This window comes from Myodes glareolus, chromosome 13 (genome assembly GCF_982192425.1).
Source record: "Myodes glareolus chromosome 13, mMyoGla1.1, whole genome shotgun sequence".
In the NCBI taxonomy this organism is placed as follows: domain Eukaryota; kingdom Metazoa; phylum Chordata; class Mammalia; order Rodentia; family Cricetidae; genus Myodes; species Myodes glareolus.
Genome location: NC_142038.1, coordinates 76,445,499 through 76,470,181, shown reverse-complemented (window position 1 = coordinate 76,470,181; position 24,683 = coordinate 76,445,499). Strand labels below are relative to the sequence as shown.

At 42.7% G+C, this 24,683-nt stretch overlaps 1 protein-coding gene across 2 annotated transcripts in view; it reads right to left on the bottom strand.

Annotated features, from left to right (window-relative positions):
• Positions 1 to 2,037: 2,037 nt before the first annotated feature.
• Abhd3 (abhydrolase domain containing 3, phospholipase) overlaps positions 2,038 to 24,683 on the bottom strand; it is a 45,995-nt gene continuing 23,349 nt past the window's right edge. Inside the window, exons 5-9 of one of the 2 annotated variants that reach the window (XM_087896257.1) lie at positions 14,929 to 15,041; positions 7,527 to 7,700; positions 6,388 to 6,436; positions 6,144 to 6,309; positions 2,038 to 2,833 (exon numbers count right to left, since the gene is read on the bottom strand). In XM_087896257.1, the coding sequence (XP_087752383.1) occupies positions 2,655 to 2,833; positions 6,144 to 6,309; positions 6,388 to 6,436; positions 7,527 to 7,700; positions 14,929 to 15,041 (681 nt within the window). In that variant the 3' untranslated portion in view covers positions 2,038 to 2,654. The other variant, XM_087896258.1, reaches the window with a different exon arrangement.

Below are 24,683 nucleotides of genomic sequence, written 5' to 3'. Positions count from 1 at the left end.
GTGGAATTTTGACAGGCTCAGCCTTTTGTAGGTCTTGTGCATGCAGTCACAGCCACTTTGAGTTGATGTGCGCAATGACCTGGTCATGTCTGGAAAACATTATTGTGGGGAGCAAAGGAAGTCCTGAGTGTGTGAGGTCCTGCGTGAGTATGTGTCATGTCCAGGATCCTGCTTCATACCTAGAGGGAAATGGCAAAGCCTTCCTTGGGGTCCTAAGTGTGAAAAGGTGACAGCATGTTCAAACAATGTTCACCGTAGCTCTCCCCACCCCATGTTTACAGCCTAAAGACTGCTCCTCTGCAGACCTTGATCCATCCGTATAGCACAAACCCTGTCTCTATGTATCTGTAACAACCCTCATCTCATTATTCAGGTATGTAAAATGCTGAGCTTCTGGGACACCGCAGCTTCCCCACCAGAGACTGCAGTTCACCTGATCCCGTTTTTTCTGTCTCTGTGTCAATCTTTTCTTCATTTCTCCCACGCTCCTTATCAGGCCAAGCGCCTTGACTGTGCACAGCTGCTGCACACTGTTTCCACAGTTCTCCACGACCACATGATGGTTCCTGAGCCTTGGGGACAGGGGGCATTATTGGCAGTGAATGTCTACTGGGGTGGGAGCTCGTTCTCTGGATGCAGACCCTGCTAGGCTGCTCATGTTGCAGTGGAAGCCCTGACATTAAGTGAGTTCACTTTCATTTAAAGAAAAAAAAAGAACACATGAGGGCTGGAGAGATACCCAGTGGTTAAGAGCACTGGCTTCTCTTCCAGAGGACCTGGGTTTAATTCTCAGCACCCACATGGCAGCTCACAATCCTCTGTAACCCCAGTTCTAGGGGATATGACACCCTCACACAGACATGCATGCAGGTCAAACACCAATGCATATAAAAAAGGCTTGAGTGGCTACAGAAAGAATTGGAGGGGAAAAAGGGGGGGGGACAGATTTGATCAAAATATATTCACTTATGAAATTATCACACAATAAACAAATAGTTTTGGAGTTGGGCATGGTTACAACTTTGTATCCCAGATATTCAGAACTGAAGCTGGAGGACTGAGAGTCTGGGTTCAGCAGAGGCTACATAACGAGACATGTATCAAAAACAAAAAAACAATCTCAAAGTTCAAACAGTTTGAGAGCCAGACTTGATGGCACACACCATTCATCTCAGTCTTGGAAAGAAGAGGCCAGTGGATCTCTAACTTGGAGGCTATTCTGATTACACAGCAAGTCCTAGGTCAGCCAGGACTAAACAAGACAGTTTTGGTAACGATGGCAGCACTGCAGTCAGGACCACAGAAATGGTAAAACTTCTATAAAAGGAATTTGCCAATAACTACCAAATTATTGTTGTCTTTTTCCCGTAGTACTGGGAGATTGAAGTCAGGGCCTTGGACATGGGCAGACACTCTTCAGCTGAGCTAACTAACCTGATGCTTATATTATTTTTTGTTTTTAAACTTAATTTTAAAAATTATTACACATAGTGTGTGTGTGTGTGTGTGTGTGTGTGTGTGTGTGTGTGTGCGCACGCGCTGGGGGGTGAGCTTGTGATACCTCTCAACCCAATTAAATATCCTGTAGCCCAAAGTGTCCTCTCTCCACTCTTGGCCCATGAACAACCTCCACAGTGCTGGGATTACAGTCTACATGCTCAGCCGTGTGCTCAATTTTTTGTAGTTCTGGGGATTAAATCGTGGCTCTCTGCATGCTAGGCAAGTGCCCCAGCCTGAAGTGTTCTTCAGTGGTATATGACGTCAGCCTACATCCTGAAAACAGTGAAGTAAGAAGTTTTCTTGGTAATACATTCAAGAAATTATCAATTGCATACTTTTCAGATATTTTACTCTGGGCCTTCTTTCTTTTTTTGAGACTCTGTAGACCTGGCTGACTGGAGTTCACTACAATCCAGGCTAGCCTCAAACTCACTGTAATCCACCTGACTGTGGCTTTTGAGTGCTGAGATTAAACCTGTGTGCTGCTACACCCAACGGGGCTCTACTTCTATAGATAAAAATTCACAAAGAAACAACTTAAAATGATAGAATTTACTTTAATATAATGATATATGTATGCACATGTACTATTTAAAAATAAGCATGTAAATGATAATTATAAAACACAAGTCAGCCCTAATTGAATATTATCAGGGTAAAGGAGCAGGTACAGGAGTCAGGCTAACGGCTGCATTTGCCCTCTCAGGTCAGAACACACGGTGCAGCGCCATGTCCCTGGTCAGTGCTGAGGTTTCAGGAATGCCCGCTTAGGGCTTACATTCAAATCATCACAATCTCTTAACAGTCATTAAGTCATTGGACTGGGTAATCTAACAATACCAGTCTAAACTAAAACCCTGAGGATTAAAATCTTTTACACAATAGTTTTGGTTAAGTGCAATTCATGTTTATAAGGACTACTTAATTTAAGGTCATACTTGGTAAGGCAGAGTAAAAATAAGATCTACAGCAGTAACAATCTACACTAGCTTTAGTTCTTGCTACAAAGTTGTTTTGTTTCCCTAAGTCGTTTCCCACAGCACTGGACCTCTTCACCATCTGCTGGCTTACCAGCTTTACACCCAGGAGTTGACATTGTGCACTGAGTTGAGGTGATCCAACAATGGTGGCTCAGACTTTATGTACCCAAGGAACTACATGTTGTTGAGTTCATGTCCATGCTCGACCATGGCTTGCACAAATTGCTTGAAGACTCGATCCATGTAAGTGCATTGCCTAGGCCAGATTCCCTCCAGAAAACCAATATGGCCTCCATAAGAAGTAAGGACCAAAGCGACATTAGGGTTTTGCTTAGCAGTTTCTATTGGGATAGCTTGAGGAATCAAAGCAGTAAGATGGGGGTGTTGGTGGTAAAGAGGTGGGAGCGGGAGAGATGGGGGGAGAGAGAGCATTAACATTTTTTGTTAGGTAAAGCACACTTTATCATTTCTGATAAGTAAAAACATTCTAGTCATTAAACAAATATTTGTAATGAGTGTGGCTAAATGGAATGAGTTTGACCAATTTATACAATCATCTATATTTTTATAACAATACATATTTCTACTAGATCTTTATTTCTAAAGGAATCAATCCAAGATTTAACATAACCTAAAATGCAGGCTGTTTATTGGCTGTGAGACAGCTCAGCTACCAAGGCGCTTGTCCCCTGCCTGATATCCTGGGTTTGGTCTCTGGGACCCACATGGCATAGTGATAGAACTGACTGAGACCTTCCTAATGCTCTGTAGCCCTCATGAGAGGGCATGAATACTTATGCACAAACACATCTAGAAAGACCAGATAAAACAAAATAAAAATACAGGCTGATTCTTGTTTTCTGAAATTAAAACTAAGCTAACCTTTGTGAGAGTTGTAAATCCATTTGGTATAATTTTGATCATATGTGAATTTAGATTTCTAAACATGATTGATAACTGTACAAAAGACTTAAAATCCCAGAGGTGATATACATATATATATATATAGTTATTATATATATAGTTATTATATATAACTATATATATAACTCACCAGGAACAGCAGTGTTTGTGCAACCTCTATAACATTAACTTTAAACAGAGACTTCAAGGTCGTGAATTAAAGTTGTTTTCTTTTTCTCCTAGGTGTTAGTGTTCAGACAGTGGAAAAATAAAATATGTGTGTGCGTCCACAAGTGCAGGGCACATCTGTCAAAGGCCAAGTGGGGACCTCGTGAATGCTCAATCTAAGTTCTCCCACCGGGCTCCGCCCCAGCACTCTTAGAGAATCTAACCCTGACTGCAGACAGTGCAGCCTTGTGAAGGGTGTTGGCTGCCTGTTCCCGCAGGCTGCAGACAATTGTTCACTATGTGGTATGATCGTTTTAAGGGCCTGGGAAAAAACAGGAAACAATGAGTTGGAACTTCACCCTTGTGGGTCAGGTTGAATGCTGGGAAACTCTTGTTTGTAGCACAGGCAAGCAAAGGATAAAAACGGATGGAGAAACATCAGATCTGATCCAGTGAAGTGATGTGAAGCAATCACTGTGTAATTTAATAGATACCAAAGCTAGTTTCAGTTTTTTTTTTCTTTTTTGGTTTTTTGAGACAGGGTTTCTCTGTAGCTTTGGAGCCTGTCCTGGAACTCGTTCTTGTAGACCAGGCTGGCCTCGAACTCACAGAGATCCACCTGCCTCTGCCTCCTGAGTGGGATTAAAGGCATGTGCCACCACCGCCTGGCTTTCATTTTCTCATCTACAAGCGAAGGTCCAAAGTGCCAGTTATTAGAAATCACCTCTGGATAAACGTGACCTCCAGAGAAGCCATGGGTGATTTAAGGTATCTGTGTATGTTGGGATGTTCTAAAACTTTACAACACAATTGTTAGGGTTGGAATCTGAGTAATTAATTCTGTTTAGTGATGGCTGAAATCAGGGCCTCAAATGTACCAGACAAGCACCCCACCACTGAGCTCCAGCCCAACCCCAAATAAATGCTTTTATTTAAGTATCTGGAGAAAATAAAAGATTCTTTTCTTGAGGTCCTGGAGAGATGACTCAGTGGTTAAGGACTTAAGATCTTCTAGAGGACCCATGTTTGATTCCCAGCTCCCACATGGCAGCTCAGAACCATCTGTAATTCTAGTTCTAGGAGCTGTGATTTCCACTTCTGGCATCTGTGGGCACCAGGTCCAGACACACATGAAAGCAAAACACCCAAACACATTAAAGCTTAAAATTGATTTAAAAAGATTTTTTTTGGAGCCAGGCATGATGGCTCATACTTGACACTCCACAACATGGGGGTGGAGGCAGGGGGATCAAGAGTTCCAGGGAAGCCTGAGCTACAGAATAACATCCTGTGTCGACAACAACAAATAATAACCATCTTTACACAACAGTTAGAGGGCAAGGCTTTTGATACTGAAGTTTGTAAGATTACTTTGTAAGTTAGTAAGATGACATACATGTTTGATAAACAAATACATATGCTTATTGCTGGTTTTTAAATTTATTTTTTAAATTAGGAGACTTCTTTTTAAGATTTATTTTTATTATTTTAAATTACACATGTGTAGGACAGGTTATGTATGTATATGAGTGAAGTGCCTGTGCAGGCCAGCAGGTGGCGATAGGTCTGGCGTTACATGTGATTTCCTGTTGCCTGATGTAGGTGCTGGGAACTGAACTTGGATCTTTGGCAAGAGCAATACATGTTTCCAACCACTGAGCCACTGAGCCATTTTTCCTACCCAATTGCTATTCTTAAATTAAGTGAGTATGGAAGTTAATTTTGGAATAGTTTTCTTCCTTACTGTTTCCAGTAGAAAAAAAAACTATAAACTATTTTCATTTAGAAATAAACTTTTGGCTCAGATTTGCTTCCATCATGGAAATACTCAAGGACACTGTGTTTCTAAAGTCTCCTCTTTCAGGTTAAAGGGGGAAAAAAAAAACAACTTCAACCTCTTTTTTTTTTTTTTTTGAAACTCCAGGAAAATGAGGCAAACAATGGCAGTGCTCTCCCCAGGCAAAGATGCCAGAGCATAATCTGCCCAAAGGCCCTGCCTTCAAGAACCAAAGATCATAAACAGGAGAACACAATCAGCTCTCACTGGGCCTGAGTCTCTAACAGCAGATGGGAACCTTAAAAACACTGGTCCTGTGGTCTGAAGCACTTTGATACTAAGTTATAAATGCTAACTTTTATTTGTTTGTCTTTATGTTTCAAGGTAATGTCTTCCTGGCCCAGGTTGGAAGTTATCAAAGTTATCAAAGCCCGAGCCTCAGGCTCCTTTCTTCTTCTCGCTTCAGTGTCCCAGGTGCTGGGATTATAGGCATGGAGCTCCGTGCAGGCAGCGTTTTAGTAAAAATCATAATAGAAGACATTATATGACTGCTGTACTTTCTTAAAAGGAACATTTTCAAAGTTAAACTGGGAACTGGGGAGATGGCTCAGCAGCTGTGGTTCAGTCCCCAGCACTCATGTCTGGGGGCTCCAGTTCCAGGCATCTGTTGCCCTCTTCTGGCCTCCATGGCCACTGACACACATCAGTATCAGTATTGCCCTCATACACACACACAGATATACACAGAAATCAAACTAAAAGATGTCTTTGAAAGAACAGTTAATTCACACCAAAGTGTGTAGACAGATTCTTACCATGGCTGGGTGAGAAGACATCATCCACGGCATTCAGGCACAACACTGGGATTCCAACTGACTTCAGCCTGCGGTTTGGACTGGCGTCGGTGTAATAATCATCAATTGTTCGGTATCCAAACATGACTGAGGTGAATCGTTTATCAAACTCTCTAATAGACTTAGCCTAAAAAACAAATCCAGGCTGAATCTACCCTTGGAGTCATAAGAGGAAATAAAAACATTAGGAAAAGCTACCCCTTACCTTCATGACCTGGTCCATGTCGATCTGTTTGACAAACATATGCTGGTGCCTAGAACAAAAGAAATTCCAAATTAAAAATTAAGATACTCTCTACCTCAGTCATACCTAAAATACATAAGAACAGTAATTAAACAGACTAGCAAGCACAGGGCACAACGCTGGTACTAAAATAGTATTTGCTGGGCTCAGTGGGTAAAGACATGCTGTCAAGCCTGTTGGCCTGGACCCACATGATAGAAAGAATTTCTTCACAGACTGTTCTTTGACCTACTCAGCATACTGCCCACACAAAGTTAATAAAAGTATTACTAACCACATCTTGCCAGCTCACATGCTCCCATTTCTAAAACATACTATGCTTGGAAGAACATGCTTAAGGAGCTGGATTATTCAACATAATTTTGAATTGTTTGTTTCTTTTTTGAGACAAAGTCTCTATGCACCCAAAGCTGTCCTGGAGCTCACTATTTAGACCAGGCTGGCCTTTAACTCACAGAGACCTGCCTGCCTCTGTCTCTTGAGTGCTGAGATCAAAGGAGTTTACCACCACACCTAGCTACATAGGACATTCTTAACATACTACCTGAGAAAGAATTAGGTCTGGAAAAGACTGACAACCAGAAAAATCTAAGGAAACAGCCCAAACATATCGCCAAATATACTCCACACTAATGTAGTTTTTGGAATAATTTAGAATAGCAAAACAAACAGAGGGGCACAAACACAGAAAGAATGCATTATGCCTTTTTTCTTTTGGTTTTTCAAAATAGGGTCTAAGATGGCTCGGTGGGTAAAGGTGCCTGCCACCAAACCTGATAACCTGAGTTTCTCTGTCTAACAGTCCTGGCTGGAACTTACTTTGCAGAACAGACAAGCCTCAAACTCACAGAGCCCTGCCTGTCTCTGCCTCCCACTTGGGAGTGTTGGGGTTAAAGGTGTGCACCACCACCGCCCAGCTGCATTTTATCTATATTTTTCCCTTATAATTTTTGGTATGCATTCATAATGTAAAGAATATTTTAGTACTGTAATAAATATGTTGTATAAATAAATACACATATGTTAAACTCTAAAATTTCATACTGCTGGATTGTGTAATCTAAATTGTTTGGCAACAAAAAGTTTTAAATATGACTTACTTCTTAACTGAAGACTGGAGGCAAGTTGTCAAGTAGTAATTAAAAAGCAGCCAGTTGAGTGGCTTCTCCAATGACTCTGAGCAAGCGAAAGTATTCCAGCCAACTGAGAATGTTGCAGCTGCCATCAAAGGAGTTTTGGACCCAATTTTGCCCAGGTAATTTAGAAGCAGCATTCTAAAATGGCGAGAAACAAGACTGTGACTGGTTCGTCTTTCTAAGTGAGCTTCATGAAGACAAGGCAGGGACCAGCAAGGAAGCCTTGCTTCCTTTTTCTTTTTCATTTCTTTTTTTTTTATTTGAGATAAGGTCTCTAGCAGCCCAGTTGACCTTGCACATTCAACTTTGCGAAGAGGCTTGAATACTTGACCCTCCTACCTTAGCTTCCCAAGAGCTGGGCTGCGCCATCACCCGTGACTACTGTTGAAGTCCTGTACATTGGAAAGGCTATCTTTGTTCTTTCCTCATATTCATATCCAGAACTCTTTACATGTATTTACGCATGTGCACACGCCACAGTGTAGGGAGGTCAGCGTCAGTTCTCGCCGTCCACCACGTGGGTCGAACCTGGGTCACCTGACTTGGTGGCAGGAACCTTTACCCACTAAGACATTTCATCTGCCGTGTTCATATTTGTATTTAAAAGTATTTGTTTCCTTCCTGAAACAGGGTCATGCACTCTCCCATCTCTGCCTCTTGAGTCTTTGGAGGACCAGTGTGGACCTATATGCCTGACCCACATACTTATTTACATTGCACTTGACCAAACTGTAAGACAATTTATTACTACATGTTTCCTTTAGTGAAGCTAAACAAATCATAAGAACATGAAAGATAGTTACCCTGAGCGGCTCTTACAGGCGGCTGTGCACTGGGATCGCCAGGGGCTTTGGGAAGTACCTACTACTGGTGTCTGGACCTCATGCCCTGAGCTCCTGAGTTCACTGGTCTGGGTGGTTGGTCACCCTCCACACCTATGCACCTTGCGTCCCACAGTTGGTCCCCAAAGCACTCTACAGCCCACTGTTAGATTTTCTGAGCAGGGCATTTGGCCACTGAAGTTACTGAACTTCTTTCTCTTCCTCTGCTTCTTCATTTTATTTCCTCAATTTTAGCCAAGCCCTATTAGGGTAAGACGGACAAAAACTGAGTCTAAGTTAGCGTTCAATGGCTCAAACCAAGGATGACACCCTAGTTCCACCTCTCAGTATAGCCTCTGTGCTGAGCTAGTTCAGAGCTAGTTCTTCTAGACGAGCTCTGAAATAGGAGAAAAGGATAGAATACTTCCTTCCTCCTTACCTTTTACAACTCAAAAGTTTACAAAACATTTGTTTTGTTGTTGTTATTTTGTTTGTTTTTTGACAAAGGGTTTCTCTGTGTAGCCCTGGCTACCCTGAAACTCCAGACCAGGCTGGCCTTGAACTCACAGAGATATAACTGCCTTTGCCTTCAAATGGCTGAAAGACACTTAAGGAAACGTTCAACATCCTTAGTCATCAGAGAAATGCAAATCAAAACAACTCTGAGATTCCATCTTACACCTGTAAGAATGGCCAAGATTAAAAACACTGATGACAACTTATGCTGGAGAGGATGTGGGGAAAAGGGAACACTTCTGCATTGCTGGTGGGAATGCAAGCTGATACAGCCCCTTTGTCAGTGTGGCGATTTCCCAGAAAATTAGGAAACAACCTTCCTCAAGACCCAGTAATACTACTTTTGGGTATATATCCAAAGGATGCTCAATCGTGTCACAAGGATATGTGCTCAACTATGTTCATAGCAGCATTGTTTGTCATAGCCAGAACCTGAAAACAACCTAAATGCCCCTTGATTGAAGAATGGATAAGAAAAATGTGGTACATTTACACAATGGAGTACTGCACAGCAGAAAAAAATAACAACAGCTTGAATTTTGTAGGAAAATGGATGTGACTAGAAAACATTATTTTAAGTGAGGTAACCCAGACACAGAAAGACAATTATCACTCACTCATAGGTGGTTTTTAAACATAAAGCAAAGAAAGCCACAATCCCAGAGAACTTAGACAACAATACGAACACTAAGAGAGACTTACATGTAGATAACTTACATGTAGAGAGACTTTACATGGCAAGTAGAAAGTAGAAAAAGACAAGACCTCCTGAGTAAATTGGGAGCATGGGGACCTTGGGGGAGGATTGAAGTTGGAGGGAAGAGGCAGGGATGGGAGCAGAGAAAAATGTAGAGCTCAATAAATATCATGGAAAAAAATAAATATAGGCCCGGGCCATCACCGATCGCTTTAGGGCAGGAAATTTTTATGAAAAGTGAACATTTAGCTTTTGAAAATAATTTTTTCAAAAAATTTTTAAAATTATTTATTGTGTGTGTATGTATGTGTACATGTATGTACATTCTATAGCAAGTTTGTGGAGGTCAGAGGGAGTCAGTTCTCTCCTTCTGCAGAGATTCCAGGATAAAACTCAGATTGTCCTGCATGGCAGTATGTGACCTTGCCTGAGTTATCTTGCCAGTTCTGAAAAGAAAATTTTTTTTTTGAGACAGCACTTCACTATTATTAACTCAGGCTGGCTTAGAACTTGTAATTCTCTTGCCTCAACCTCCAGGAATGCTAGACTTATGAATGTACTCCATTACACAGAATTTAAAAATGACCCTTTGTAATAACTACATGATTTGCATACAATGCTTTCTGTCCTGTGAAGAGTTTATCTTCGGGTTCTTATATAATAACTTTACGTTTCAGCTAGAGGTCAGATAACGGCCAGAGGCCGGTAAATTACATCAACCACAACAGCAGGAAAGGAGCTAAAGCAGAAAGACCCCGAAATAGGCAAACCAAATCTGTAGAGGCAATTCAGGAGTAAAATAATGTCAAGATGCTACCTCAAAAGGTTATTTTAGATTATTTACTTTAGAAGATAGATTCGAGGCCAGCCTGGTCTACAAGAACTAGTTCCAGGACAGCTAGACTGTCACACAGAGAAACCCTGTTGGGGTGGGGGGAGAGTATTAGGACATTCTTCTTTCTTTCTTTCTTTCTTTCTTTCTTTCTTTCTTTCTTTCTTTCTTTCTTTCTTTCTTTCTTTCTTTCTTTCAAAAGAAACATGTCTTCCATTTAGAGCTACCAACCGAAATATTAATTTACCGGCTTTCCAACTTTCTGCTGTGTGCTCTACTCCAAGGTGTACTGTGCAGACAAAGCAAGATCCTGGCCTATCTCCCTGCCCCAAAATTCACTTCATCGAGTGTCCCAAGATAGGGCTTTATCAGACACTGAGAAGATACCACACAAAAGGCCAAGAAGTGACTCAACCGATTAATTTATTATTTTGAGGAGCTAGGAACTGAAGCCAGGGCCTCCCACATTTTAAGCATGTGCTCTACTCAGTACCACCTGAAACAATAATAAAGTGATTATGAGGTTCAGTTAATAATAGTTAGAGCTGGGAAGGAGCTGGAGAGGTGGGTGATACTGATGGGACAAGATTACCCACGAGCTGATAATTACTGAAGCTGAGAAATGACTCTTAATTTTCCATTTTATGTGTTTGGAATTTTCCATTTGTTTAAAAAGTATTTACCAACTCACTGGGAGAGTAGAATCTGGGTCTACAGCCTCAGAGTTTCTTGACTTAACTCAGTTCTGGCTCAAAGCCCATACTTGGCCCCAACATTGCAGGCACTGGGATGACCCCAGTCTGTGGCTTCACTGGGCATGAAACTCTTGCTTAGACTACGCTTTTGTCAGCTGCATCTCAAAGGAAAAAAAAAGAAAAGAAAAAAAGGAAAAAGAAAAGAAAGTGCACTCACTTGGGAATGTGTCAATTATCACAGTGCTAGGCAACTAGAAGGTGTGATTCCTTCAAATAATTTACAAGACATTAATATTCAGCCAGCTGGAAAAGCTAATCTAATGGCCAGAGTGGCCTTTGGGCACCAAGGCTTCAACGCAGGATAAATAGGCCTTTCCCAAGAGTTTCTGAATAGACAATTGGAACCTCTTTATTTAAGGGCTAATCTTGAAAAAAAAAGTCATGAATTTATATGATTACGGGGGGGGGGATGTTCAGCCCTCAGATTTCTGTCTTTTCAGGTTCACACTGTGGGCTGAAGGAAGGAGATGCAAAAATCTGTCCTCTAAGCACAACCTGGAGACTCTGCCTTTACTGGGTCAAGTCAGATCGTACATGCTAATGTAAGGAATGAATTCTTTATCAGAATCTAAAGAGCTCTGGGCAGAGCCTCCTGTTCATGGCCACCTTTTACTTTCTTGCACATACACTCTGAAGATATTCTAAAAACAGGGATGGTAGAGTCAGCCAGAATAAAGTTTGAAAAATAGTTTCTATTTTAAATGTTAACTGGCTTTTAAAGGTTAAAAAAACAGGGGCTGGAGAGATGGCTCAGCGCTTAGGAGCATTGCCTGCTCTTCCAAAGGTCCTGAGTTCAATTCCCAGCAACCACATGGTGCCTCACAACCATCTATAATAAGGTCTGGTGCCCTCTTCTGCCCTGCAGACATACATGTAGACAGAATATTGTATACATAATAAATAAATAAATATTTTTTTAAAAAAAGGTTAAAAAAACAAAGAACAATTTACTTCTATTTTATGTATGTGTTTGCTTGCATAAATGCCTGTGAACCATGTACAAGCAGTGCCTGTGGAGGCCACAAGAGCTCACTTAGGGTCCCCTGGAACTGGGGTTACAGATGGTTGTGAGGTGCCATGTGGGTGCTGGGAACTGAACCTGGGTTCTTTTTTTTAAGTTTATTTTTAATTAAAAAAAATTTTTTTTTGAGACAGGGTTTCTCTGTAGCTTTGGAGCCTGTCCTGGAACTAGCTATTGTAGACCAGGCTGGCCTTGAACTCACAGAGATCCACCTGCCAATGCCTCTCGAGTGCTGGGATTAAAGGCGGGCACCACCACTGCCCGGTCGAACCTGGGTTCTTCATTAAGAACTGCCATGTGGGTGCTGGTAACTGAACCTGGTTTCTTAATTAAGAACAGGAAGTGTTCTTAATTGCTGATACATCTCTCTAGTCTCTCATAATCAGCTTTTCAAAAAAAGGTGAATGATCATTTAGTGTGTCTGAGTACCAATAATGTGGAATAAAATATATGTATGGTAAAGTATTCTAATGAAAAGGAGATAAACAGCATTTATCTTGTAGGGTTTGGTGGGGAAAAATGTCTATAGTTATATATATATATATATATATATATATATATATATATATATATGTTGCAGAATATTATTTTAAGGTGTGTTACTTTGTTTATGCTGCATTTGTTTAATTGTGCAGCTGTGATTCTTTGCCTGTGTAAAACACCTGATGGCCAATAGCGAGGCAGGAGCAAGGATAGGCGGGGCTGGCGGGCAGAGAGGATAAACAGACGAAAGGAGCAAGAGAACAAGGAGAGAGGACATTAGGGGACAGTCATCAGCCAGCTAGTGAAAGGGAAAGTAAGATATGCACAAGTAAGAAAAGGAAAAAGCCCAGAGGAAAAAGGTTAATTTAAGAAAAACTGGCTAGAAATAAGCCAGGCTGAGGCCTCCAAGTGTGGATAAGAAAAATCAAGATTTGCAAAAGAGAATCTTTCAGTGGATAAAACTTAAGAAAAATGAAATAAAAGTCTGGGGTAGAGGTATGTGGCTTAGTGGTAAAGTATTTGCCTAACATGCATTGATCCTAGATTCAAGTCTCAGCACTGTAAAAAAATAAATTAAATAATTAAATTAAAAAGTAAGCTTGGCACGGACTCTGACTGACAACTGGGGAACCTGCATAGGACTGAATTAAGCCCCCTGGATACAGGTGACAAGGTGTGGCTTGGGCAGTATATGGGGCCACTGGCAGTGGGACCAAGATCTAACTCTAATGTGTGAACCCATTCTCTATGTAGAGATACCTTGCTAGGTCTAGGCATGGGGGGGGAGGGCTGTGGTGGAGGAAGAGTGATGACACCTTGGTCCTGCCCCAAAGAAGGCACAGGACAGTACTAGTTGACTTCCCAGGGGAGGCCTTAACCTCTCTGAGGAGTTGATGGGAGGTGAGGTGGGAGAAGTGGGGGGAACGGGAGGAAAGAAGGGAGGGGAAATTAGGATTGGTATGTAAAAAAAAAATAAAGAAATTTTTAAAAAGTAAGCATGAGGAGCTGGAGAGATGGCTCAGCAGTTAGCACACTGACTGCTTTTCCAGAGGTTGAGTTCAGTTCCCAGCACCACATGGCAGCTTGCAACCATCTACAATGAAATCTGGTGCCCTCTTCTGGCCTGCAGCCATAAATGCAGGCAGACTACTGCATACATAATAATAGTAAAAAAAAGTAAGGCCCAGCGGTGGTGGCACACTCCTTTAATCCAGCACTTGGGAGGCAGAGGCAGGAGGATCTCAGTGAGTTCGGGAGCAGCCTGGTCTACAGAACAAGTTCCAGGACAGCCAGAACTGTTACACGGAGAAACCCTGTCATGAAAAACAAAATGAAAGTAAGCATGAACAATGGTGAGGGGATCTAAAGTACAGGAAAATACTAGATAATAACTTTTAGATTTCTTGAAGTGAACTCTCTCCTCTCTCTCTCTCTCTCTCTCTCTCTCTCTCTCTCTCTCTCTCTCTCTCTCTCTCTCTCCAAACAGTTATTAGTGTCAGACATCACTCAAATATGTGTGGCAAGAGAGTTCCAGAAAGGGGCTGGAGATGCTCCACCCTGACCAGAGCTCAGTTCCCAGCAGGCTGCCAACTTGCAACCTCAGTTCCCTTAGTATTCAGACATCTGCACTGGCCTGACCTTGGGGTTCTGACAGGATACATCCTCAGCAGAGCTCCTCATGTGTACAGTCACTACCCGTTCCCCTTTAAAAGGGCCCTGCCCATCTCCCATCTCTCTCTCTCTGTCTTCCTCTCTTCTTCGGTTACTGTCCCCAGAGGCTGGTCTCCCCCCTCTTCCCATTCACTTTCTCCCAATAAAAAACCTACCTTGAGACCTGAGCTCTGTCGCACGGCATCTTTCTCTCATGTGCAGCTTTTTTCAAATTACTACACGATCCAAGGGACCCAATGCCATCTACTGGTCTTCTCAGGCACCCACCCCCAGCATAGCATATACATGTACAGACAAACACACATACTCATAAATAAAACTTCAAAAAGTCCCAAATAAACCCTAATGTAGGGGCAAGTGCATAAACCAACCATCTTAGCTTAATAGCACCTGGAGTGGGAACTAACAAAATCAAGTTCACCTGGCTGCTTCCCATGGAAGACTCACAGAACCCAGGCAAATATTAAAGTTGGCCTGAGTTGATTCCTTCTGCCTTCCTTCTGCCACACATGACTCAGACATTCAGGGTTCAGTGTTGAGAGAGCTGTGAGGACTGCTCCACTCTCTTACCCTCCCATTGACACGCCCGCTGCCAGCAGTGGGGCCGCAGGGTACAGGCTGTGGACGTGGCAGATGACCGTCTCCAAGTCCTCAGTGTTGGCGCAGCAGTAGGTCCGCGGAGTCTGCACAGGAGAGCATTAGGACAGGAGAGCATTAGGACAGGAGAGCATTAGGACAGGAGAGCATTAGGACAGGAGAGCATTAGGACAGGAGAGCATTAGGAAAGGAGAGCATTAGGACAGGAGAGCATTATTGTTAAATAGGAGGGGCATAATTTGGAGAGAGGAGAAATAGTTAGTTAAAAAAACAAGAAAGAAGTCACAAATATAAAAAATAACCTTGCTCTGGGGCTGGGGGTGTAATGGCACACACTTTTAATCCCAGCACTCGGGAGGCAGAGGCAGGTGGATCTCTGTGAGTTCGAGGCCAGCCTGGTCTACAAGAGTTCCAGGACAAGCTCCAAAGCTACAGAGAAACCTTGTCTCAATGACCCCCCCCCAAAAAAAAAGAGATAAAGACTTTGAACGTGCAAGGCAAACCTGATATGAATGGGACTAGTCTGGTACAAATGCCTGCAATTAAAACACATGCAAACATGTACATGTGTGAAAAAATAATGTATGTTTCTTAAAAGGCAAAATAATTCTTTATTAAAAAAACAAGCAAGCAAAAAAGATTTTTTTAATCATGCCATAAAAAGGTTAAGTTCTAGGACATGCTGGGCATGGTGGTGTATATCTTTAATCCTAGGGTGAAGAAGGCATATTTGGTGGATTTTTGGTGAGTTCCAGGCCAGCCTGAGCTACATAGTGAGACCCTGGAGGAGCTGGGTAGGGAGCTAAACTGTGGCTAGTTTCTCATCAGGAAACTGTTTCCTCCACCTTGGGTGCTGTCTGCCCAATGAAGAAGAGAGGTTTCCAAACGCCACCTTTGTGTAAAGTTGGTATGTTTACACCATGGAGAAAAAAATAACACACAGCAGAAAAAATAATGACATCTTGAAATTTGCAGGCAAATGGATGAATCTAGAAAACATCATATTGAGTGAGGTAACCCAAACTCAGAAAGACGAATATAATATGTACTCACTTATAAGTGGTTTTTAGACATAAAGCAAAGAAAACCAGCCTACAATTCACAATTCCAGAGAACTTAGACAACAAAGAGGACCCTAAGAGAGACATATATGGATCTAATCTACATGGGAAGTAGAAAAAGACAAGCTCTCCTGAGTAAATTGGGAGTATGGGGACCATGGGAGAGGGTAAAAGGGAGGGGAGCAGAGAAAAATGTATAGCTCAATAAAAACAATAAAAAATGCCACCTCTGTCTAGACAATGTAATATAAAATCTGACTTATTATTTTCTTTCTTTGTTTTAAAGATTTATTTATTTATTATGTATACAACATTCTGCCTAAATGTATGCCACATGCCAGAAGAGGGCACCAGATCTCATTACAGATGGTTGTGAGCCACGATGTGGTTGCTGGGAATTGAACTCAGGACCTCTGGAAGAGCAGTGAGTGCTCTTAATCACTGAGCCATCTCTCCAGCCCTTATTGAATATTTTCTATTATGATACTGTATTCATTTAGTCCCAGCCGTGCTTCAGTAATACACTTAAAATCTTAAATTATGTTAAGCTTATTATGGTCTCCATGTGACATTCATCAGTAGGGGCACTGTTTATGGCAAGTAATGGATGCTTCATTTGGGACCTGGGAAGAGGGAACAGGTCTCTAAAAAAATACTGAGTACACACTGTGAGGTCAGACAAGTTAAAACATTCAACTATATAATGACTCAATAGTAATACAATAATAATACATAGTGAAGCAATGATACAAACACTAGAACTTGTTACCCACACTACCTGATTTTAATATTCTCATAAGCCACAACCACACTAGGAAGCTTATATCGCACCTCCCATTCAAGCATTAATGAGCAGCTGTAAGAAATTACAGTTTTTATGACCCACCTAATTAAGTTCATCCCCAAATCACTGCTTTTTAACTACTATCATCTTTTTGAGAAACGTGAGTATGAAACACTTCAAAGACAAACACCACCCTCACAGAATTATCCTGGTTAAGGGCTCCTGGATAGTTAACGTGTGCCCACCGAAGCCCGAGGAAGGCCATTTTATATTTCTTTGTACGCGAGGAAATTGAATGGAAAGATTGACAGCTCTGATAACATTGTAAATGCACTTGTAGAGTGAAAAACCCAACGGCGTCAAAAAAGAACGTTTACCACGTTCATTTGTGAAAACTACAGAGTTTGTTAGGAGAATTTATGTGACAAAATCATTTCTACTTGGTATTTGTATTATACATGAAACTACTCTCACCATATAGCCATGAATTTGGGTTTTTTCACTCCCGTTTTCCGGACTTTAAGTGAAGTATGTATGCACCTGTGGGGACACATGCGTACATACATATACACATAGTTAAAAAGATGCAGAGATTCCAGGAGGTGCACAGTTACTCTGGGAGGAACAGGTGTGTTCACCTGCAGCAGAACCAACCCATGACTCAGAAACTTTTTCTCTCAAAGCTGGACTTAGCACATTTTTTGTTTATTTGTTTTTCAAGACAGGGCTTCTCTGTGTACCAGCCCTGGCTGTCCTGAAACTCTGTAGACCAGGCTGGCCTTGAACTCACAGAGATCCACCAGCCTCTGCCTCCAGGAACTAAAGGCGTGTGTCACCACTGCTCAGATACACTTCTAATACTGAATCGCCTGGAACTTAGAAATTGAATTTTACAGAACTCACTCAAGGTCTATGATCTGTATGCAATTATTTAACGATTCTATTTAAAGCAACTCTGTTGTAAGGAGTCCACTAGTTTGTTCCTGGCCACTTAGGTCCGAAATAATCACACAGAAACTGTATTAATTAAATCACTGCTTGGCCCATTAGCTCTAGTTTCTTATTGGCTAATTCTTACACATTAATTTAACCCATTTCTAGTAACCTGTATATCGCCACGTGGTTATGGTTTACCGGGTAAAGTTCCGTTTGGCGTCTGTCTCTGGTGGGGCTACATGGCTTCTCTCTCTGACTCTGCGTCCTTTCTCCCAGCATTCAGTTTAGTTTTCCCTGCCTACCTAAGTTCTGCCCTACCACAGCATACAGAGGGGAATCCCACATCACAGCTCTGTGATTCTTGTGTGAATTTGCCCACCAAAAGGAGTGTTTCTTCTAACAGGACTAACCCTGGTCTTCAATCCATCTCCACAATGTGATGTTTTAAAACTATACCTGTCCCCTGTCCAGTCCTGCTGAACTGCCCACACTGTTCATAAAAAACTGATTTTAGTTTTGGAATACGAATTTATCAAAGAGTCAGTAAAGAAAAAGCATGTCCCATGAATTAAATCAGCATTTCAACGTACAGTTGTTCCTCTTGTTATAGATGGATGTATAAGAATGACCAAGTATCAAAATTTGCCTGAGAGCATATTACTTTTTAAAAAATAACTAACCATGAAATAAAGAGCCCCAGAATATAGCCTGACCAACTGTGAGACCGGGGTGACTGTGTGTCCTCCTGCCACGGTCCCAGATGGGAACAGTCCATGCTCCTGTAGTTGTCTGTGCAAGGCACACCAGTGCACCAGGATGGGCTTTAGACCTTTTCACTGCAGAGTCCCAGGAGGCAAACTTCAAGGTATTCCAGGTTTTGGACTACATGAGTGATCCTGGACTGGAAAGACTGATGCATGCAGAACATGTGACATTCAATGAAACACTGGTTTTTAAAAAAATAAAGTATCACAGACACCCAACTGCATCTAAGACCAAAAGAGACTGGATCTCCGCAGGGGGAAGGATGGAGTTCATGGTCATGGCGTCTTGGCCTTCCCAGAGGGTCCCAGGTATGCAGCTAGGGTTAAGGGCTACTAGTCTAAGAGGAGAGGCTGAATTCTCGAGAGCTGGAGCAGGAATGGAAGGACCCTACAGTGGCAAGAATGAGAAGGTTTCTGCTGAGTGCCAGAAGCACATGGGTCTGGTAGTGTGTCTATGTCTGGATTCCCAGTCGTCTGGTGGTGTGTCCGTGTCTGGATTCCCAGTCGTCTGGTGGTGTGTCCATGTCTGGATTCCCGGTCATCTGGTGGTGTGTCCGTGTCTGGATTCCCAGTTGTCTGGTGGTGTGTCCATGTCTGGATTCCCGGTCGTCTAGTGGTGTGTCCGTGTCTGGATTCCCGGTCGTCTGGTGGTGTGCCCATGTCTGGATTCCCGGTCGTCTGGTGGTGTGTCCATGTCTGGATTCCCAGTCGTCTGGTGGTGTGTCCATGTCTGGACTCCCGGTCGTCTGAGGTTGTATTAAGCATCTCAGACCTTACAGGCTCATGGGCTCATGCTAAGCACTCATCAAACAAGAGTTAAGTTAGTATTATTTCTAAAACCTCTTAATTATTTAAGTATTTATTTCTCTTTCTTTCTGAGTAAGAAAGGGTTGGTTTCAACTTATACTTCCAGATTACAGTCCACCACTGAAGAAAATCAGGACATTAACTCAAGAACTGAAGCAAAACCCATAAAAGAACGCTGCTCCCTGGCCCATTCAGCTGCCTTTCTTATACAGCTCAGGCTTACTTACCTAGGGATGGTGCCAGCCAGTAAGACTCTCCTACAAATAATTCCATGAAATGATTCCTAATGATGATTATTTTCATAGATCAATGCCTTGTTTAGTCATTACCAAAGAGGCTTCCTCTAGTAGCAGATGGGAACGAATACAGAGACCCACAACTAGACATTATGCAGACAGAGTCTAAATTGGAGGTTTCCATTGGCCATTGGGTCCTCTCCCTTGGAGATGGCAGAATCACTTGGAAGAGGGCAAGGAAAAATTGTAAGAGTCTGAAGGGAATGGAAGACATCTGGAGAACATGGCCTATGGAATCAACAAAGCAGGGTTCACATGGGCTCAAGGAAATAGCAAGCAGGGCTTGCGTGGGTCTGAACCAGGTCTTCTGTGTATAATATAGCTGTTAGCTTGGTGTTTCTGTGGGACTCCTAACAATGGAAGTGGGTGTGCCTCTGGCTCTTTGGCCTGCTTCTGGCGCTCTTTTCTTCCTAGTAGGTTGCCTTGTCTAGCCTTGATATGAGTAAGGAGTTTTGTCTCGTTTGGTTGCTGTCTTTGGAGGTCTGTTCTTTTCTGAAAAGGGAATGGGGGTGGCTTTGGGGGAGGGGAGGTGTTGGGGTAACTGGGAAGAGTGGAGGGAGGGGAAACTGTATTGTATGACAGAAGAATCTATTTTCAGTAAAAAAAAAAATGAAAGAAAAAAAGAAAAGAAATCAAGAAAATGCCCCACAGATTTGCCTTCAGGCCAACTTGATAAGGTATCCAGATTTCTGACCGAGCAGAATGGTGTGAGTGAGCGAGGTTGTGCTTGACAGCTGCCCTGCGTTCTGAGGTTAACTTAGGAAGTAGGCTGTAAATAATACAGCGTTTGTGAACATTTTGGTCTCTTGGATCCCTATCTTTAAAGACCAATCTGTGGGGACAGAGGACTTGGAGTTCTATGCAGTGACATCTGAGGTTCTGGTTTGTCTGAGTAGGTGCTGGCTTTCACTTCCTCAGACGAAGTCCCATGGCTTTCCTTCATCCCTGCAAGACTAAGAGGGAAGGAAGACAACATGGTGGAAACATCTACCTCCTGACCCGCTGCAGGGGCCACAACTGCCCCTGTGCATACAGGTCTGTCTTGTCCTAGGGAAACTGCTTCCCTAAACATGATTTCACCATTGCCAGTTCTTCTGGGGTAATTTCAGCTAGAGACAGTTCCTTCCTGTTTGACCTTTGCTGACTCCTCTTTTCTTCTTTTCTTTCTGCCTACCTAAGGTCTTTCTTCCTCTGGGGTTCAGCCACACTAAAACCCTTTCTGAAGCAAGGAGAAGTGTAAATACACACAAAACTTCCTCCACACTTGAAACAGAACCCATTCATGGCTCTATGATGGAAAGAAAGACTACCAAGGCTCTAAATGCCAAAGTTAGACCTAATCACCAATTAGGCATCACGATGTTGGACTAACTGCACAGAATCATGTCCTTTTGGAACACAAGCTATTTTACTGAATGCCCAAAATATAGTTATACTTATATCCTTTTATTAATACTTAGAAGTATTATAATTGACATGGTAACACATTGTAGAGTACTGCTGTGACAGACCTGATCATGTTGTTTCAGGGAGGATTGTGAAAGAACTTTGGAACTTAGTGCAAAATGCCATTGAGTGTTCAATGCTTAGTGAGCTGTTCTGTAGGAGCATGGAAGATATGTTGAGGGCAGGTGGAGACGTAGCTGGTGAAGTCAGGGCACCTGTTATTTTGAATTAACATTCTGTGGTTCTGGTTGATTGGGGCTGAGGCATCAGCTGTGTTTGACTTGATCCCAGGACTACCAGAGTGAGACCTTTTCTTTTTCGGGGTACTCGCTGACAGTTGGCTGGAGGTAGGGAGGTAGAGGTGATTAAGAAGGGACCAGCATCACTGCAGCGAGCTTCTGGAAAGGGTTTAGTGAGAGCACAGAGAAGCTGTGTTCCAGATACAGCCAAGGCTGTACTAGAAGACAAGTTGTGTGCGCTGTAGAGATGTGACCCAAGGCCTTTGGAGGAGCCCAGAAGACTGTGTGATTCCCGGACTTTGGACATTGAGTTATACACAGTTGGAGTTTGCTTTTGCTTTGTTCAGACTGTGACTGTGCCCTGGTTCCTCCCTCTTGAAGTAAGGAATATTTAACTTAATTTTAATTTTTAAAAATTGGAGCCCACAACTAAGAGATTTTGAAATTTTAAAGAGATTTTTAAAAAGAGACTGTGTTAAAGGGACTGAATTTTTAATGGCGTGAATTTGTAAAGACCGTTGGATTCTTTTTTTTTGAGATGGGGTTCACTGTGTAGCCTTGGCTGTCCAGGAACTCCCTCTGTAGTCTAGGCTGGGCTTGAACTCAGAGCTCTGCCTGCTCTGTGCTAAATTGTCAGGGGTCGATCATGCTGGAGAGTTTTATGTCAGCTTGACACAAGCTAAAGTTATCTGATAGGAGGGAACCTAACTTAAGAAATACCTCCAGAAGATGTGGCTGTAGGACATTTTCTTAGTGATTGATGGGGGAAGCCCCAGCCCAGCCCATGGTGGGTGGTGCCATCCCTGGACTGGTGTCCTGGGTTCTATAAAAGAGCAGGCTGAGCAAGCCAGTAAGTAGCTTCCCTCCATGGCCTCTGCATCAGCTCCTGCCTCCAGTTCCGGCCCTGCTTGAGTTCCTGTCCTACTTCCTTCAGTGATGAACAGCAAAGTGGAAGTGTAAGACAAATAAATCCTTTCCTCCCCAAGCTGAGTCTAGTCCCAGTGTTTTGTGGCAGCAACAGAAACCTGACTAGGACACATACACTGATTGATTGATTGAATACATACTTCTTGTACCCTAATGATGAGTTAACACAGCAGCAATTATGCCTTGGATGGTAAAACTCTTTAATTTTAGAAGAAATTTTTTGTATTCATAATTCTGTGTGCTTGTGAAGGAGCATTTTTTAAACTGTCTTTTGCTAAACAGAAATGGGTGAATTGACCTATGACTTAGCTGTTACTGATGAGGAGAAAACTTGAATATGTATCTTATTATTACTGAGACTTATTATAGTAGTCTTTGTCAAGACTACAGCTTTAATAACAGAACTTCCGGGAGGTGTTTATCAGGATAAACCATACACATACAAAACCCAGAGAACAAGTTACTTATTATTATTCTCTTGCTTAGAAGTCAGTGATTTTTTTTTAAAAGCCCAAACCAGTGTTCATCTCCACAGCACCACTGTAAGAACCACCCAGTGTTCATCTCCACGGCAGCACTGTAAGACCCACCCACCTAGAGGGATGAATGCTATAGCACGCTTTCAAAGCCAACCTCCAAGGTAGTTTTCTATTTTTGTTTCTCTCTTTGAGATAGTTCTTGTTATGTAGTGCAGGGTGGCTCTGCACTAGTGAGCTCCCTGTGTCAGTCTCCTGAGTGCTATGACTCCAAGTGCATTTCTGTAGCAGGGACTCAGGTAGTCCACACAGCCCTTGAATCCTGGTCTTTCTCCTGCGACTTCCCTAGTGTTGGGGTTGTAGGTTTGAGCCACACTGGCCTCCAGTCTTGTCAATTCCCTGAGATCTTCCATTTTAGCAAACACCAGCATCTACCAGTCAGACAACCTAAAACTGGGGCTTAGCACTCCCTTCTCTTCATGTCCCACAATATAATTAATATTTTTTCTGGGGTTGGTGAGATGGCTGAATGGTTAGAAGCGCCACTGTGCAAGTCTGACAACCCATATTCTGTCTCCCAAACCCACTGTGAAAGGGAGAACAACTACTCCTGGAAGCTGTCCTCTGACCCCCACACGACCCCCCAAAAATAAAATACACTACTCCTGGGAGCTGTCCTCTGACCCCCACACGACCCCCCAATAATAAAATACCCTACTCCTGGGAGCTGTCCTCTGACCCCCACACGACCCCCCAAAAATAAAATACACTACTCCTGGAAGCTGTCCTCTGACCCCCACACGACCCCCCAAAAATAAAATACACTACTCCTGGGAGCTGTCATCTGACCCCCACACGACCCCCCAATAATAAAATACACTACTCCTGGAAGCATTCCTCTGACCCCCACACGACCCCCCAATAATAAAATACACTACTCCTGGGAGCTGTCCTCTGACCCCCACACGACCCCCCAATAATAAAATACACTACTCCTGGAAGCATTCCTCTGACCCCCACACGACCCCCCAATAATAAAATACACTACTCCTGGGAGCTGTCATCTGACCCCCACACGACCCCCCAATAATAAAATACACTACTCCTGGAAGCATTCCTCTGACCCCCACACGACCCCCCAATAATAAAATACACTACTCCTGGAAGCTGTCCTCTGACCCCCACACGATCCCCCAATAATAAAATACCCTACTCCTGGGAGCTGTCCTCTGACCTCCACACGACCCCCCAATAATAAAACGCACTAATAATTTTCCAGTCCATGAAGCTCCTCATTCCCGTTTTCCCCTCTCTATCTATCCCGCATATGTTTTCAAACTTCAAACTCTGCGCAAGTCTTTGGTACCGCCTCAGGCTTCCACCCGAGCTCCATTTCTATCACCTCCATGGCTCTGCACCAGGATCATGATCAAATCATATTCCTGCTTCCAACGAGCGATAATGAAGTACTAAGCTTCTTAGGATTATCACATTGTTAAAACTGAGCCCATGCTTCTAGAAGAATCTCTGCTACTTTATGAAGAGTAAGGGGAACTTATCCTATGGGTCCTCACCGACATAGGTACATGCCAGAGCCCCGTCTCTGTGTCCTCTTCTCCCCATGTCTCACTTTCTTCATGTGGAAGATGGGAATGACCACGGCTCTACTTCCCTACATCACTGGGTTGACTCTACTCCCGAAGATAAGTAAAAAAGACATAAGTGGTACATCCTAAGGACTCAAAAATATTATTCAGAATTACCACCATCATTATCCAGCCACAAGTAATAGCTTTCTTGATATACTGTGACAACCTCTTGAGGGTTCAATGTCACAGCCTTAAATATGCAACTAAGAAGGTGACGATCATAAAACTTCCCACGCCTTCCAGGAAACTGGTTACCCACTAGATGTCTTTTATAGCTTAGCAGAACTTGCTGAAGTTACACTTGGCAATGAACTACATCTATTTTTTGTATACTTCACTGCAA